Consider the following 16,505-nt stretch of genomic DNA (forward strand, 5'->3'; position numbering starts at 1 on the left):
ATTAATATAAAGTCATGCATGAGAAATATGATGTCATGCTCTAGAGTGTCATACCAAATACAAATTAAATATGGAACGTAGATTGATCTATTACCAAATACAAAGTAAAGCTCGGTCGAGGACTTCACCAATAACAATGTGTTAATTTTACATAGACCTTCAGTTTAATTATTAAATCATTGATAATTTGACTCATCTTAAATTTGACTATTACTCAAAAGTTGATATACACGTCAATTATATGTTAATAATATTTTTTTATATGAGATATTAACTTAAGATGTTTGTATATAGTTATCCTTTCACTTTATCTATTCTCAATATATAAATCATGTTTGTAAATTATAAAAAACTATTTATAAACTTTGTTAAGCTCTAAGAGCCTGCTATACTGAACTTGGCTTATTTTTTAGTCAGTCAAATTCATAAACTCTAAATCTGATACATCTTTATTCCTACGATAATAAATATCTCTTTATTCCTACGATAATAAAAAAGATGTGTGTGAATGTCATTTTCATCATAGATAATAATTCTACGGAGATTAAGTAATCGACAAGTCGATTCTCCAATAAAAACCTATAGATTTTAAGTTATTTTCGGGAGTGGAAGTAATGTTCATATTTCTAAAAAAAATTATTTAAAAAAATACATTTGATATATATTATTAAAAATGAATATGTAGAATGTCAAACTGTCACCCCACTCTTCTCCACTAAGTCCCTCAAATTATACGACGACAATATTACTATAAATATCATATAGTACTGACAAGTACTCTTTGAAGTATCTATCTCTTGCATGTTATGATATTTTATTTATAATTAAAAAATATCATGATTTATATACTGATTGTCCACTACGCATTGATCTTCATCAAAATGTATCATATGATATTTTAAATGATTCTCATTAGTTCATCTTCCTACTTTCATCGATACTGATTGAATATATAATACCAATGATAAAACACTACTACTAGGTATAGAATTTTACTTTTAACATATTCAAGTTATCACATTTTTTACCGTTGGGAGCTACACTGATCTACTATAGGATACCAACTTATGCATCACAAGGATCAACTCGGGAAAGCTCTCTCGATCTTGATTTTCATACAGGTAACATCTCATATGACCCCCTCGGGAGCTTGACGTTTTTACCTCAAAGATAACTCGAACAACCCTACGCATATGGATCCGAACCACATGAATCATATTTTTTCGTAACAAATATAACATCATTAATTTCTTTAGTTGAATCTCCATGCCAATAATGGACAATTAATTTACTATAATTATATGAAAAACAACTAATTTATGTAAATAATTAAAGCAAACAAAACCAATATTATGAGTATAACATTTTTATTTATAGAAAAAAAGCTTATTTAACTACTTTATATGTAATATAGCTTGATACGATGACAGAAAGCCCAGTTGGCCCAATTGGGTAATTAGTTATCGGATTCTACTTTTCGGGTCTCAACGAGACAACCGACCCGTTATCATGCAAAACCCTAAACTACCACCGCTTCGAAGGCGCGTCTCTCAATCGCAAGCCCCAAGAAGAGAAAACCCTCGGCCGGTAAGCCTTCGCCCTCCTTCTCTCTCTGTTCTGAAGCGCGATTAAATCATGTCATTTCGTCTTTTGTTTTATCCATCGAGGTTTTAGATCGAGATGTTGTTGATTGATCTTCTGGGGTTCCTGTCAAAACTTATAATTTTGTCTCTTATCTGATGCAAACTCCCAAGATTTCGTATTTCTTCTGATCCAATACAACTCCTCGGGGTTTGATTCGCGTAAATTCTTGCATCACGAGCGAGAAAGATTTCTTCCTTAGCATGGGTGCATCTCCTGCGATCAATCGATGAAACCAAGAAATTTCAAATTCCAGCATTGTATTTGGAAAATAGAAGTACTTTTTGATAGTTTCTAATCTTGTTGTGTTAATCGATGCAAATGCATCGCGACTTCTTGAGGCATAAGTTACTGCTCTAGACGTGGCTTTTGATGTATAGTTTCCGAAGAATTTTGTCTATCCTATTTTGTGACTATGTACCTATTTTTCTCTGTTTGTGATTCCTTGTGTTTAATTTTCACATATGTACATGTACTTGTTTTTCTTTGAATAAAAAGATCCGACATGTAACCTTGTTGTATTCTTGAATCTTCAAGGTAACTGTTTATATGAAAGCTGTCTTCAGCTTTTAGAGAGGTTATGAACAGGAAATGTCCATTTCAAACTTAGAGAAAAACTTTACTCCCCATTGTGGGTTTAGTTAGCTCTATGTGGTGGGTGTCCTTCACCTTGGGTCTTAATAAGGTCGATTATAATTTTATAACATATATATTACATGACTCTTCGAACATGAGCTTCCACTGTATCCTGGATGAGTAATGTTTTTCCTTCTGGCGAGAACCAGCAAAAAGGCTAGGAAATAAAATTTACCAAATATTAGTGCAAAAAAGAGAAAAAAATGAAGGAGCGTGGGATAACCTATTTCAACGTAGGTTTGGTTATATCTAGTTCACACCACCAATTGAAGCTTTCAGAAATTGACTAGAGCCGGAAAATAAATGCAAATATGCCTCGTTACGTATTGTTCTTGGCTAAAACTGAAGTGCTATATCTCATCAAATTTGATCTTTAATGATTTAGATGCTCTGTCATATTCTGTTAGTATATACTTCTACTCTGGTAGACGTTCCTACTGGATTGATTGACTGATTCACTTTTTTATAATTAGAAAAATAGATGTTCCATAATTAGTATCTGTCAAGTGGTCCATGAGCAAAGGTTGCCATTTTGATCCTGTAATTTGAAAATTCGTCGAGTAAATTACAGGAATTGAAGACAGTGACAATTCTTTCTTTACTTCAAGTTCGAAAGAAATGTTCTTTTTTTTTTCAATTAATGCAGCATTTTGGACTAGAGAAGATGGCCATGAAGAAGAATCCCACAGTTTTTTTGGACATTTCAGTGGACAGAAACCCTGCTGAGAGAATGGAGATAGAGGTATTTTACTGAACCAAGTATTACTTCTTCCGGAGAGATACTTGATTTTCAACTTTCCGTGTCTTTACTTTTGATGGTGGCGTTGTGTCTTACTACTTTTTTCCACTTGTGTTGACAGCTTTTTGCTGATGTAGTTCCAAAGACTGCAGAGAATTTTCGAGCACTTTGCACTGGTACATTTCCGATACCATCTGCCTCGTCTAGAATAAAAAGACTTAACTATCTTTTTCAACAGATTTTAGTGCATATGTCAATGTATCTGTGATGCATACATATATGCTGATAATGTTTAGTATATGAACAATTTTAAGCATCAAAATGTAATTATCTGTTAGGCTGGTCGATAAATTTTAGTTAATTTCTTCAACTTGTTGCTCTATGAGGCATTGAAGTATCATCCACAGCTCTTAGCTCATCATTTTTAGGTGGCATTCTTTGACATAAAGCATGATGGTACTGAAAACAAAAATGGAATAAGTATGGGGAAAATAGGTTTATTCCTGATTATGGTTCCCACTATTAGAAACTTGGAGATGATATTTTGAAAATTATTCTGCTTGACACAAATTCTTAAGGATATGTATGTGTTATATCAAACAGCCGTCTCCATTTGCTTATATACGTTGACAAATCTGGTTCTGGTCAAGGATGGTCAAAACCAACCACATTGAGGTGTGTAAACAATGTCACCTGTTGGTCTGATTTGGAATAGTAGCTTGTGTTGTTTCAAAGGAATGCCAAGTTAGTGCTTTTTATGTCTTAGTCAAACACATTGGTTTAAATAGGCGTTCGGGCGAGGCGAGGCAAGGTTCGAGTGCCTCAAGGGTGGACCAGGCGGCATGCTTTAGTGAGGCGCTGCCTGGGCGCTTGCTTAAACCTAGGTGTCGGGCGCCTTGGGTGAGCACCCGGTTCAAATCAAGCAACCGAACCAGACTTTTAAGTTTGGTTCGGTTCAACAGTGGCTAGTGTTCGATCGAACCAACTAGCCACTTTCCTGCCCGCAAAAGCCACCCCCCGCACCCTTGCGTGACCCCTAGCCATCAACCCTGCTGCAACTTCAGCCTTTGATGTCGACATTTTCTCTCGTTGCCTCCGTCGCAAACAGTGGACCGAGGCTTCCTCTATCGTCGATGGGCAGGTCCGACGGCCTAGCCTTTGTCCGCAGCTTCCTTCTGTTGTTGTTGCTTCTGTCTGCAGCTCCTTCCATCGTCTAGGGAGAGGATCGCAGCTTCGTCCGCCCCCGACGGACACCTCTGAAGCTTCCTCCGCTCACGATGTCGTTGTTTGCGGCTTCCGTCGCTATTGTTGCTGTCGTCTGTAGCTTTCGTCGTTGTCATTGTTACCGCTACTACCGTCCGTAGCCTCTGCCGTTGCCATTGCTGCCCCCATTACTGTTGTTCGCAGCTTCCTCCTCCACTGTCATTGTCGTCCAAAAGTTCCACTATCGGTGACTTTTTCTCCCCCTCTAACTATTGTTAACAGTAGTTTAATGTTGTATTTTTATTTATATAATCATATTGATTAATTATATTATATATTTTATATTTTTATATTTCAGAGCGTCTCGTTTCTCTTGGGCGAGCGCTTAGCGCCTCGAGCATCTTAGGACCTTGGCACCTTTTGACGTTTAGCGCTTTTTAATTCATTTTTAAATCACTGGTCAAACATATGGTCATTACCAGGGTTTCAAAAACCTATCAGACTGGGACATATAGACCATTTTTTACTAGTTTGACCAAGGATTGGTACGAAATCATATAGGTCAGCATCAGTCAGTATTTAACCTTTCATATTTTTCACATTGATATCGAGCGGTACAAGTTGGTATATCATCCAAAAATACGGAGCAGCATACCAATCTAATTGATTTCCAAAGCTGATATCAGACCAAGATTTAAAATCTTGATTTAACATTATCACTATGGCACATTACTGGTGAGAGGTCTCAGTGAAAATAAAATATTTTCTTTAATCACTTCATCACGTGATTCCAAATGATTATAATAATTTATTCATTAGTTATGCTGCTTTAAATATGACCAAGGTTGTTAGCATGTTTACTCAAGCATCAAGACATGTTCTCTTGTTCGATAACAGAGTAAAGTGCTAAAAAAAGACCATTGATTTCATCCTTACAGTCCTATATGGTAAGAGTTCTTGTAGTCTTGTTTAGCATCTAGTTGGACCCTTTATATTTCTAGAAAGAGCAGTCAGGTTTAAGTCAGTGAATAGGATTTGGGGTAGGTTGTCTTTAAAAGATATAATGATTGTGGTTGTAGCTTCACATGCTTATCATAATAGATTAAGATGTTAAAAGCTGGGATTGGGTTCAGGATCCAATTGGAGAGCAGAGTTTCCACCTAAAAAGAATAAAAATGTTACTAAAAAATAAGGGTGATTGTATTTCGCACGTTACTGCCAGATATATGTCAAAATCGTGCATATTTATATGAAAAATCACTTGTCAACACTCCCATGTCTTTGGTGCGTGCACAGGGTCACCAGAGGTTTATTGATGATGTTGTGTTAAACCAGCACCTTTACCAATGATATTATAACAAAGGTGTCTTGTGTTGTTGCCTGTTATGAAGTGTTTATGCTGTCCTCTGCTCATTGTCCAGTAGGCACTAAATGATACAGTATGTAGTGAGATATGCCAAGCTCACAGACTCGCAGCATAAATTGTCAATGCATATCTAGTAAAAAGGATGATCATGTGTTGAGAGAGAGACTTTATTCTGTTGTAATGTTGTATGACATGGATAATATATCACAGTGCTCATGGTATGGTGGTAATTGCATCCATTTGGTAGATGTTCTTTCTTAGGCGTGATGCATATCATGTACTAGTGTAACTTTGGTCAGTGTACTGATGAGCTTGGCATACAATTAGCTTTCTAAGTTGCAGTTGTTACATGGTCTTATTTTACTGTTAGCATTCGAAATTTGGTTTTTGGCTTCTTTTTGCTCTACTTAAGAGATTCTCTAATCTTGAATAGAAGGCCTAAGATGTGGCTTTTGTCTAGGGGAAAAAGGCACTGGAGATTCTACACGATTGCCACTGCATTACAAAGGATCATTCTTTCATCGCATTGTAAAAGGATTTGTTGCTCAAGTATGTAAATTTACGTCATTCCTTGCCATGCTGACTTGAATTACAGACACTTTTCACTTTTGTCCGACAGCGCAGTATACTGCTGAAACTTAGTTGGAATCTTTTTGGCATTGTGGAAATTATATAGCATTCAACACCACACATATTTCCTTGGAATAACATGTTTGTGTCTTCTGGATTTCACCATCAGTGGAAAATGATGATTATCGAAATTTATGCAACAGGGAGGTGATTTCTCAAGGCGAGATGGTATTACTTTGTTATATCCAGGCTTCTACTTTCCATGTGACTTCTTGCTATATATACTTTGAAAGCGCAATTATATGTGGTATTTCCAGGCAGTGGTGGTGAGAGCATTTATGGAAGAAAATTTCCAGGTATATGCTGGAAGTAAAAAACTATGTGATTGGTGCCATGCTTTACAATCTTTTTTTTTTCCCTTACTACAAGAGATGTTATGATGACAATGAATCTTTTATAGATGAGAATTTTAAGCTGAAGCATGATGGACCTGGCCTTTTGTCCATGGCAAGCTCTGCACCCAACTCAAATGGATCTCAATTTTTCATCACCTTCAAGGCAACACCGCAGCTTGATGGGTAACACTTTCCTTTTTTGTGCAATTGCTGTCTAGATATGTAAAGGATTCAGTTTTGTTATTTTGTTAGTGTGTTATTTCGTCTTATTAAGCTTATCATCATTAAGGTTACTTACCAATGCAGGTTCATAGTTTTCATTTGGCCATGATATTATTGAAGCTGAAATATAATTTTTAATTTATTTGATGCTGACTCGATAAATTAAATTTGCAGCAAAAATGTTGTTTTCGGAAAGGTAGTAAGTGGATCTAACCTGCTGAAGAAAATAGAACAGGCAGGTTCTGAGAAAGGGAAACCTCTTTGCCTTGTAAAAGTTGTAGATTGTGGTGAAGCTTCTGATGGTAAGACTCAAGTTGCTCCGGGAAAAGAGAAAGGTAAGAGCTGGGGCATGCAAGATGTTACCAGGAGTATGCATGTTTTGTTTGGTGTTTATCTGATACGTTGTACTTCTTGCAGAGAAAAAACGTAACGAGTCCAGCTTAGATCTTTGTTCCAATGACAGTTCTGGTGGAGAACAGAGGTCAAGTCATAAAAGAACTATTAAAGATAAGAGAAAGAAGAGAAAGAGAAGATATTCATCATCTGATTCTTCTAGTTCTGATGATTCTGATTCGGACTCCTATTCATCTGATAGTGGCTCTAGTTCTTACTCTGATTCATCAGATTCTAGTTCATCCAGCGGTGCTAGATACAAGAGGAGAAAGAGAACATCAAGAAAAAAGAAAAATAGGAATGGAAAAGGCAAGAGAGATCATCATACAGATAAACGACAAAGAAGGCATGATAAAAAATCAACTCGCAAGCCAAAATGGTGTGTTGGTTCATGTCAGATTTAATACTTTTTAAGCAATTTGTTTGCTGTGGACAACATACAATTAATGTGCTTTAAATTGTCCTCGTATATAGGAGCTCAAGTTCTAGTGACTCAGAGAGTGAAACTACCAGCGGTAGTAGTAGCTCTGGCTCTGAAAGAGCTGGCCATCGGGATGATACTCGTAAAGCCAAGCACGCGTTGCAAACCGCTGATACATCACTTGAAGTTGGTAAGTAGTTCTCTGAAATTCCACCTACATATCAAATATTCATTTAATTTTATTTCAAATTTGTTTGCATGGTTGTCAGTCAACAGTCATAATAGATATATACATATATGAAAGTTCATATGAATTGCAGGATGTCATCCTTTATATTAGTTCATGTCCATTTTGAGCTCCAAAAAAGGTATTGGATCATTTCTTCAGGTTCTTGATTATACTTTCTCTCAAATTTTGTGTTTAATAGACGGCTGCGATTCAGTTGGTTTAACTTTCAAAAATATGTTAGTAGTTATTTTTATCTAAGAATTGATCCCAATTGTGATTCGTTTTTTTACTGGTTAAATTTTTGCCAAGTAACAAATTGTTCTACGTCTAGCAGCTTTTTTCACATTCCTTTCAGATGTATTTACAGGAAGCTAGGTTTTCTGCAATTGTAGAAACCTGCAATTAACAAATGCAAGCAAATACAAATGTTGCAAGTAGCAGTTCAAATGGTCATTTGAATGCATACATGTACAATTGATACTTGTAGGTTTAAATGCTTCGATGCTCAAATGATATGATAACTCTTTTATTTATATGTTGAGGTGACCCCCGAGTATCCTGTAATCTATTATTTTCAGTAATAGGTTATACAATTTACTCCTTATATTATTTACTTTTTGTAATATATTTATGATCTATCATTATGTTATTTATATTTTGTACCTATTGTTCATTCTGATATATTAGTTGTTAATATTTTTTTATATGTTATGTATAATTTATTTTCCTTTGTAAAATTTATATGTTTATATTTTATACAAAATTTATGGATGGGATGATTGATTTTTCCGTTACTTTCTACCCAATCTGCAAGTGGAACATGGAAAGAAAAAGTGATGAACATAGGAAATTTGTTGATAATTATGGTGATATACTTAATTGGTATAAGACAATTTGTTTCTGTGTGTAGTGCACGTATTGTATATTTTTTTGATACAGAGTTCAGGCATATTAGTGAACAAGACTTATCTCTAGAGAACATCTGTTTCTTATATTTTCTCTTTCCAAAATAAACTGTGGTTGAACTGAAGAAATACCAGAGCATGTGCAAAACTGGAAGTGTTCGAAAATTAGTTATATACATTAATAATATCCTAATCCTTATGTAAGTATATAAAATACTTGGAACTAATTGTGACCCAGGTACTTTCATGTAAACACTTCTGCATTTATGGGAGCAATGACTATTATAGAATATCAATTGGCTGATTAGTTCTGAAATACAAACATTGTAGTTTCTTGATTATTGCTACCATTTGATTGATACGATTTATTACATTTTCTTGATGTCTTTTGTGTTTCACCTGATGAGAACTAAACATATGGTAGTTTCTCTGTTTACTGTTGCCTGATAATTCTTGGCTTATGTTCTGTTTTATATGGTTGGTACTTTTGCTGATAACCTGGTAATGTTGCATCTCCAACAGGAAAGAAACAATCTCTTTCAATAGTCCCAGGAAAAGAATCAGCTACAGAAAGGACAAAGAAAAGTGAACGGGTAGCTGCTCAGGTTAATGCATCACGTGAATCAGGCCTAGTTTTTCAAGAAACTAGAGATGATCCAGAAGACTCCTATCGTTCTATAGGAAAATTTAACAAAATGGCCAATCAACCTCCCAAGTCAAATGAGAAATCAAGCAGATCCAGGTTCCGTCCCTTTGCTTGTTACTACTTCATGTTGATTTACAGGCTTGCTCTTTTTCTGTCAACATTCTGATGTATATGAGAGATTAAGAATGATTTTGATATTGCATGAGTAGCAGCCCGATAATACTGGAGGGAGATCGCATTGGAAGTCCTAGGGTCCATGCAGACAAGGGACCTACATCAAGTCCAAGTGGAGTTCCACATATTGGTGGTGCTAATCAAAGTTCCGTCGGAGGAATCAGTAGAAGCAAAAGCCATTCAGCGAGTCCAACAAGGAGTCCTGGGCATAAAGCTTCTGAGCCTGCTTTAAAGCAACTGGATGTGTCCAGAAAGCCATCCCCTAGTGGTCCCCCAAAACGCATTAGGAAGGGACGTGGATTCAGTGATAAGTATGCCTATGTACGGAAATACAGGACTCCATCTCCAGAGCGTTCTCCTGTTCGCTCCTACTATTATAGAGGCAGATATGAACAAGAATGGGGAAGAAATAGGTAACTAGTGATGCAACATAATTGAAGCTTGGATAGATCTTCAGTAAACATTGACTGACTGAAATTCATCTTAGGTACTCGAGACGCACATTCAATTCTGAGCGTTCACCTGCACGGCGGTATCAAGGCTCTCCAAGAGGCAGTAGCCCACCCAGGTCCTCCCTCGTGCCTGTCCTTCTACCTTCTCGTAGTTTTTGCTGTCTTTTAGATATCTTTTTTGCTGTCTTTTAGATATCTTTGCTTATATATACAGATTATACTTTGATGTCCAACTAGTGGTGTTTAAAGTTGTTTCTTGACCTCATAGAATCATCAGGGCACCACTAAAAATGTCATAAAACTATTATCACAATTGCTGTAATTATTTTAATGGCCTTTGGACCTGGATACTTTTTCCTTGACCTTATTCACAAAAGAAAACTAGAGAGGATTAATGTCGATTGTTCTAAGTATGAAGTTTTAGCCTAAAAAGTAAAGGCTTTACATGATAATTCAAGTAGATTGAGATGAATTGCCAACTGAGTAGATCAAATTAAATTATCAATTAATTATCCAAGCATGTGTTTTTGGGGAATATATGACACAATGCCATATCTTTCATCAAATGTTACCAAAGAAATGTTTTGAAGTTTTTTTAGTTTAACAAATAGTGCATTCAAAGTAATATGGATCAAATGCGTAATTGTAATGTTCCTCTCCTTAAGGTTTCTTTGAAGTGCTGAATGAAGCATTAGCAAGGTCCTGTCTGTCAACAACAGCACAATTTAAAGAGCAAGTTCATGCTTTCTATAGTATATATATATATATATATATATATTCTAGAACCTGTAATTTAATGTGGAGCAATTTGAAATTTGGTTTTTCATATATCCATTAGTTTGTGTCATGGATACCTTGTTTTACTCCAGTTATGTCTAATTAAAATAGAAGCATGCTAATAATCCGCAGATCTGATTTACATTCAATGTTGTATATCAATCTTTTTTGTTAGATACCGTGGCAGAAGGGACCGAAGCAGGAGCATGTCACGCAGCCCTGTCGGGTATCGCAGCCGTCGTAGGGATCGTACTCAGAGCCCAAGACGAAGCCGTAGTCCATTGGATGACCAGAAGCCAGTGCTAGGCAATAGGATACAATCTCGTCTTGGTCCTCAAGGAGGTGGCTACCGCTCCGTCAGTGGACGGTCAAGGTCAAGATCTCCACATCCATCAGCATTTAAATCTGATGCAGGGCCACAGGACATGGAAGATAAGGGAGGGTCTCAAAGCAGCTCCAGATCTAGCAGCCCTGCGCCAAACAATGGATTGGTGGCATATGGAGATGGGAGTCCTGATAGGTAGCGCCTGCAAATGGCGCTGATGGCTTGGCTTAAAAGTATGTCTCACCTTTGCAGCATATGAGTCTCCTGGTATTTCTCATTACTTTATAATGGTGGTTTGGGGGAACCCATCAAACTCTCCAGAAACCATGTTCTTGCTTAAGGCTCTTCCGTGTTTAAAGTCATCTTGGTGTTGCTAACGAGATATTGAGGTCTGAACGTTAACGTGAGTTTGAGTTTTATGTTATTGCTCAACGGAATCTTCGGCCACTACCCTCTTCCTTTGGAACTTGTATAGTGAGTTGATAGCTGTGCAAGATGCGAATGCATTAAGCTGAGACAAATCATTTAGATGCTCAGAATTGTAGTATGGGACTGGTGATCCTACTTCACGGGGTGATGACACGTGAGTTGCCAAAGCAGGTTGCCTTGTCAAACATGTTTCTCCAATGATAATCCTAAAATAAGAATCGACGTGCTTCATTGACAGCATGATAATCAATAATCAGAGCTATTAGGCTGACATGAACGATTGTAGCAGGAGCAAGGTTTTGTCATAGTGATGGATAATTTTAACATTTTGGTTATGTTTTTCATAGTGATGGATAATTGTAGCAGAGTAAGATTATATATTATCTCATGTAGTTAGTTAGATCTCTTCAGCGTTTCGATCCTTAAAACCTAAAGAAATTACATTACAATTCTTATAGTTATGAAAGTGAAACATCTAATTTTATTTACCATAATATTATCAATTTTTACCATAATATTGTCAATTTTGATGTAGTTGCCATCATAACATTATCAGTTTTGACGTAGTTGCCAAGCACTGTTGACACGAATGCAGAGTGGCTCCACCCTCGTATCGTTATTATGGTCAATGCAGATACAGAGTGACGTCGTTTTACATTTGCGTCGATGCCGATGCAAATGTAAAGTAACCCTTTCGTCGCTCTGCATCTACATTGATGCGAACGTAGTTACCGAACGACGTCGACACAAATGTAAAATATCGACATTTGCATTGTCCTCGTCCGCAACAACCACTCGCAAACTCCAACGACGCCATCGTTTGTCACTACCGAAATGTTAAAATTTCCTTGTTGTTTGCTAATCGTTTTCGCGCTTATGTCGATACACCGACGAACGTTAGAATAAATGAAGTAAAATATTTCACTTTCATAATTATAAAAATTTAAATATAAATTTTTTATATCTAAAACACTAAAGAGACATAACTACAATGAATAATTTATAATTAACTCGAGCAGGTGCAACATGCCCAATCTACTATGTTTTCTAAAGGAGAGCATCCTAAATGAAGAGAGCATAACTTTAGATAATTAAATTAGTTTTCAGAATTAGATGAGAATCATTATTTTATGAAACATTTCGATGGTGAAGGCAGAGTGGAATCCCAATTTAGTTTATATATCAGATGTGAGAATGATGTTTCTGTACGATCATAACTAGAAGTTGATGTATAATGTCAATTTAGTTCTGTATCAGAGTAATGCCACAGTAATTAATGATCAGTTCATAAGATTAGATGTTTATGTACTATCATTATCATCAACTTTGAAGTTGCTCAAAGTCCTAGGCCTTCTTCGGACCAACAACCTGTTCACATGTGATGGCAAATGGATTCACACGTCCTCAGCCTTCAGAACAAGCTGCAGGGAAGCAAAAGCTGAGCCTCGAAGGCTACGATATGGAGCTAAAGTTTCAATCATAAGATATATGGCCCATGTTTTTGAGCTTTAAATCTAATCCAATGCCTCTCCTAGCGAGAATCTTCTGGGGGAACCTTACACTGTTTAATTAAGTACCAATCTCCTACTAATACTTCATTTCGAAATCAAGTGGGGGTAATGGGTAGAAACAGTCGTCAGGCAGAGTCCAGCTACACTAGCAGGTAACAAATTAGCAATGTGCAGAGAGAAGAAACAGAATAGGAACATAAACAATCCTTGCATTCAACAAAACATTTGTTCGTTTATCTAAGCAAGCACGGTTCTGAAATGACAACATAAACATGTCCATGCAAGGTTCTTACTCAATGCCTGAACCAAATTGGTTAAAAGAATTCCCTCTTACCACTCATTGATCGATCACTGTGTCACGCCAAGCCACTTGGAGAAGTTGTCGAACTCAGCATAGTCACTGTCGGAGATCATAGTCTTGTACCACGCCCGACCAGCAGCCTTGATCGCAGCAGCTTCCTCCTGGAACAAATTTTTTTTAAAAAAAAATCACATTAGTGCGTTGCAAAGGACACAGGTTCTCTGAATAAGATAACATTTCTTCGATACTCTTCATCTCAGAAAGGGTTGGGCCACAAGCAACTCTCTTCTATTGAACCTTCTCCTGTTCGAGTAGAGATATATTCCTTGACAAAGGCATCCTTGGATGCCTCAACATTAGAAACAGAGAAGATATTGTTTAAAGATCACCCAATCGAGTATGCCACTCTGGTTTAGCACTGGTCCTACACGGTAGGATTTATTAATGACATCTAAGACAACAATATCTTAACCAAACCTTTGTCAAGTAGAAACACTACTTTCCATCCACTCCTCTCCGTTTTGTCAAGTAGACACCGTACATAATGCTTCTACGCCATCGTTGAAAATTTAGCGTGCTTTAAACTTTCAACCTTACAACTAACAACTTAATGTATAGTTTATTAGACTTCAACTACGAACAGGAAGCTAACATCTTAACCCTACATGTTAGGGTTTTGCACCATCAAGCACAAGACTATCCTAGGCCATGCTGATGACAGGATAAACTATGTAAAATAAACTAGATACACTAAATACTTGCATTTAATTGCTAGTAACAATAAGTTGCCAGTAAGCTTAGAATAAACGAAAATATAACTTCCCATACAATGTTCCACCCCTCAAGTGGCTATATTTGTCTTGGAATAGTAAATACATGTGGGCTTGGTGACAACAGGTCATGCTTTAATAAAGGGTAATAGTATTTGCACATCTTACCATGTTATGCAATTTTAACTTTTAAGTAACGAAAATTGTACAAACAATACATGATTTGACATGACAAACAATAATTACAATCAAGGAACTATTCCACAGAAATTAACCACAGCTTGAAAAAACAAACGTATTTAGAGTTTCAAACATTATATGTGCCACACGAATTCTAATCCAGACCATAAATTTCATCTTAAACACTGATGTCAAATAGTAGTTTAATTGTCAAAACTAATGATGAGAAGCTTGCTACTGTTTTAGATCATACCAAATGCAAGGTCCTAGCAGATGGACAGCATGAAAGGAAAAAAAACACAGAAATGATCTTTTCAAAAAGTATTGAGCAACAATTATCAACAAATGAAGCAAAAATCTGATACTATATTAAATAATAATAAGTAAGTACTGCTAAATAGATTGATTAGCACATATAGAATAAACAAGAACACTACAATGACAGCAAAATGCAGTACCTTGGGGAGCTGGGTCCTCTTCTCGTCGAGCTTCTCCTTCTTGGCCTTGACCCGCTGGGCCTCAGCGAGCAGAGCCATCCTCCTGGCGGTCTTGGCATAGGGGTTCAGCTTCAAAAGGGTGTAGAGATTCTTCAGCGGGTTCTTCTTCAGAGTGTGCCTCTTCACCTCCTTCTTGATCGGTCGCACCACCGACTGCACCTCATCAGAGTTTATAATCCTCGAGAGATCAGCATTCAGCATCTTGGACCTCGGCAGCACGTACCCCTTCTTCTTCTCAGATGGCTTGTCGAAGGTACCGAACACAGAGTCCAGCTTCTCAAAGGCGGATTTGGTCCAGATGATGAACCTGCCGATGTGGCCTCCCGGTGCCAACTTCAGAAGATTGAGGCGCTCCACATTGGCCACATCGACGCCAGGAATGTTACGGAAAGCCTTAACGATCTTGGAGCCCTCAGTGCCGTAGACGATCAAGGGACCCTTGCGCGAGATATAGCGACGGTTTCTCATCTTTCCCGTCCCGGGGCGAATGCCCTGGCTGTCCTTGGCCTTCTCAGCATCGGGGAGGGCACCGATCTGCTTGAGGATCTTGATGGCGGAGGCAGTCTTCTCCACGCCCTCGACGGAGTCGGAGACCACGAGGGGGAGCTCGGGAACGGACTCGATGCGGTGACCACGGGCGAGAACGAGGGAAGGGACGGCAGACGCGGCGAGGGCGGAGGCGACGGCGAAGCGGCGCATGTTGATGTTGACGCGGCGGTGCCAGCGGCGCCAGGTCTTGGTGGGGGCGAACATGCGCCCGCCACGGCACATGTTGCCGAAGGCACCCTGGCCGGCGCGGTGGGTGCCTCCACCGGGGACGCGGGGGATTCGGGAGACGGCGCGGCCGGTGCCCCAGGACTCGGCGGATGTCTGGTGGCCGGCGCGCTTGGAGACGGCGTAGGGCTGGCGGCTGTTCTTGGACAGGTTCGCATGAACGAAGCGGACGACGTCAGGGCGGATCGGGGCCTTGAGGACGTCTGGGAGGGGGACGGCGGATGGCGCGTCGGTAGCCATGTCGCCCTCGAGGGCCTGCACGGTGACGAGGGGGCGGACAGCGGCCGATGCCATTGGACGAGGAAGGTGGCGGCCGGCGCTCGGGTTGCGCGAGGCCCGCGTTAGGGTTTCAAGATCGATGGAAGAAAGCCAAGGTGTCGTTGGGATTACAGCTGTTATATATGGAGCGACGTGGGGAGTAGGGTTTTGATCGTGACCGTCTGTTTGGCTTTGATCGGTCACTGATGCCATCAGGGAAGCTGCTATTTGGATGAATAGCATTTACCGGTATTCTGGCGTGATTTGTACGAGTTGTTGGGTATATAAATTATTAGCATTTACCGGTTATATTGTATATAATGATTTTTAATGTCATGTATATAATGATTTTACCTACTTAAAAGTACATTGTGAATATGTGTCGCATAATGCACAAGTAATTTTCTTTTATTGATTGCAAGGAATTAATTTACTTACCCTAAAGCAGAGTAGAAAGAATCTGAGATCACTTTGATGCAAATCAGACTTATTATATGAATTTTTCTTTCGTTCTTCATTTTGAGATCACTCGAATTATTTCTTTAGTTTTTACTTGGTTTTATTATTTATTTACTGATTATACATCCAATCTATTTGTGCTCATTTTGTAAAGAAATAATAAGAATGTTCAAAACAACTTTATGTCTTTATTCAGTTTTTGAATCCAATCAACTAAAATATTTATTTGAGT

General features: G+C 38.1%; 2 protein-coding genes across 4 annotated transcripts; one reads left to right on the forward strand and one right to left on the reverse strand.

Moving 5' to 3' along the window:
• Nucleotides 1–1,555: 1,555 nt before the first annotated feature.
• Nucleotides 1,556–11,541, forward strand: LOC103983797 (peptidyl-prolyl cis-trans isomerase CYP63). Of its 3 annotated transcripts, XM_009401079.3 has the most exons (14): nucleotides 1,556–1,587; nucleotides 2,924–3,019; nucleotides 3,138–3,192; nucleotides 6,046–6,134; nucleotides 6,359–6,383; nucleotides 6,473–6,511; nucleotides 6,616–6,733; nucleotides 6,947–7,107; nucleotides 7,190–7,544; nucleotides 7,640–7,776; nucleotides 9,243–9,462; nucleotides 9,576–9,953; nucleotides 10,028–10,108; nucleotides 10,945–11,541. In XM_009401079.3, the coding sequence occupies exons 2-14, from the start codon at nucleotides 2,942–2,944 to the stop codon at nucleotides 11,291–11,293; spliced, it is 2,085 nt and encodes a 694-aa protein (XP_009399354.2). In that variant the 5' UTR covers nucleotides 1,556–1,587; nucleotides 2,924–2,941; the 3' UTR covers nucleotides 11,294–11,541. The 3 variants fall into 3 exon arrangements, with proteins under 3 accessions (XP_009399354.2, XP_065037564.1, XP_065037565.1); XM_065181492.1 differs by lacking the exon at nucleotides 1,556–1,587 and having other exon boundaries at nucleotides 2,785–3,019; XM_065181493.1 differs by lacking the exon at nucleotides 1,556–1,587 and having other exon boundaries at nucleotides 2,786–3,019; nucleotides 9,579–9,953.
• Nucleotides 11,542–13,225: 1,684 nt separating this feature from the next.
• Nucleotides 13,226–15,930, reverse strand: LOC103983798 (large ribosomal subunit protein uL4). Its single transcript, XM_009401082.3, has 2 exons — nucleotides 14,744–15,930; nucleotides 13,226–13,496 (listed from the first exon to the last, which is right to left on the reverse strand). Exons 1-2 carry the CDS (start codon nucleotides 15,848–15,850, stop codon nucleotides 13,383–13,385), a joined length of 1,221 nt encoding a protein of 406 aa, XP_009399357.2. The 5' UTR covers nucleotides 15,851–15,930; the 3' UTR covers nucleotides 13,226–13,382.
• Nucleotides 15,931–16,505: the final 575 nt, after the last annotated feature.

Source organism: Musa acuminata, chromosome BXJ1-5 (assembly GCF_036884655.1).
Source record: "Musa acuminata AAA Group cultivar baxijiao chromosome BXJ1-5, Cavendish_Baxijiao_AAA, whole genome shotgun sequence".
Lineage (NCBI taxonomy): Eukaryota > Viridiplantae > Streptophyta > Magnoliopsida > Zingiberales > Musaceae > Musa > Musa acuminata.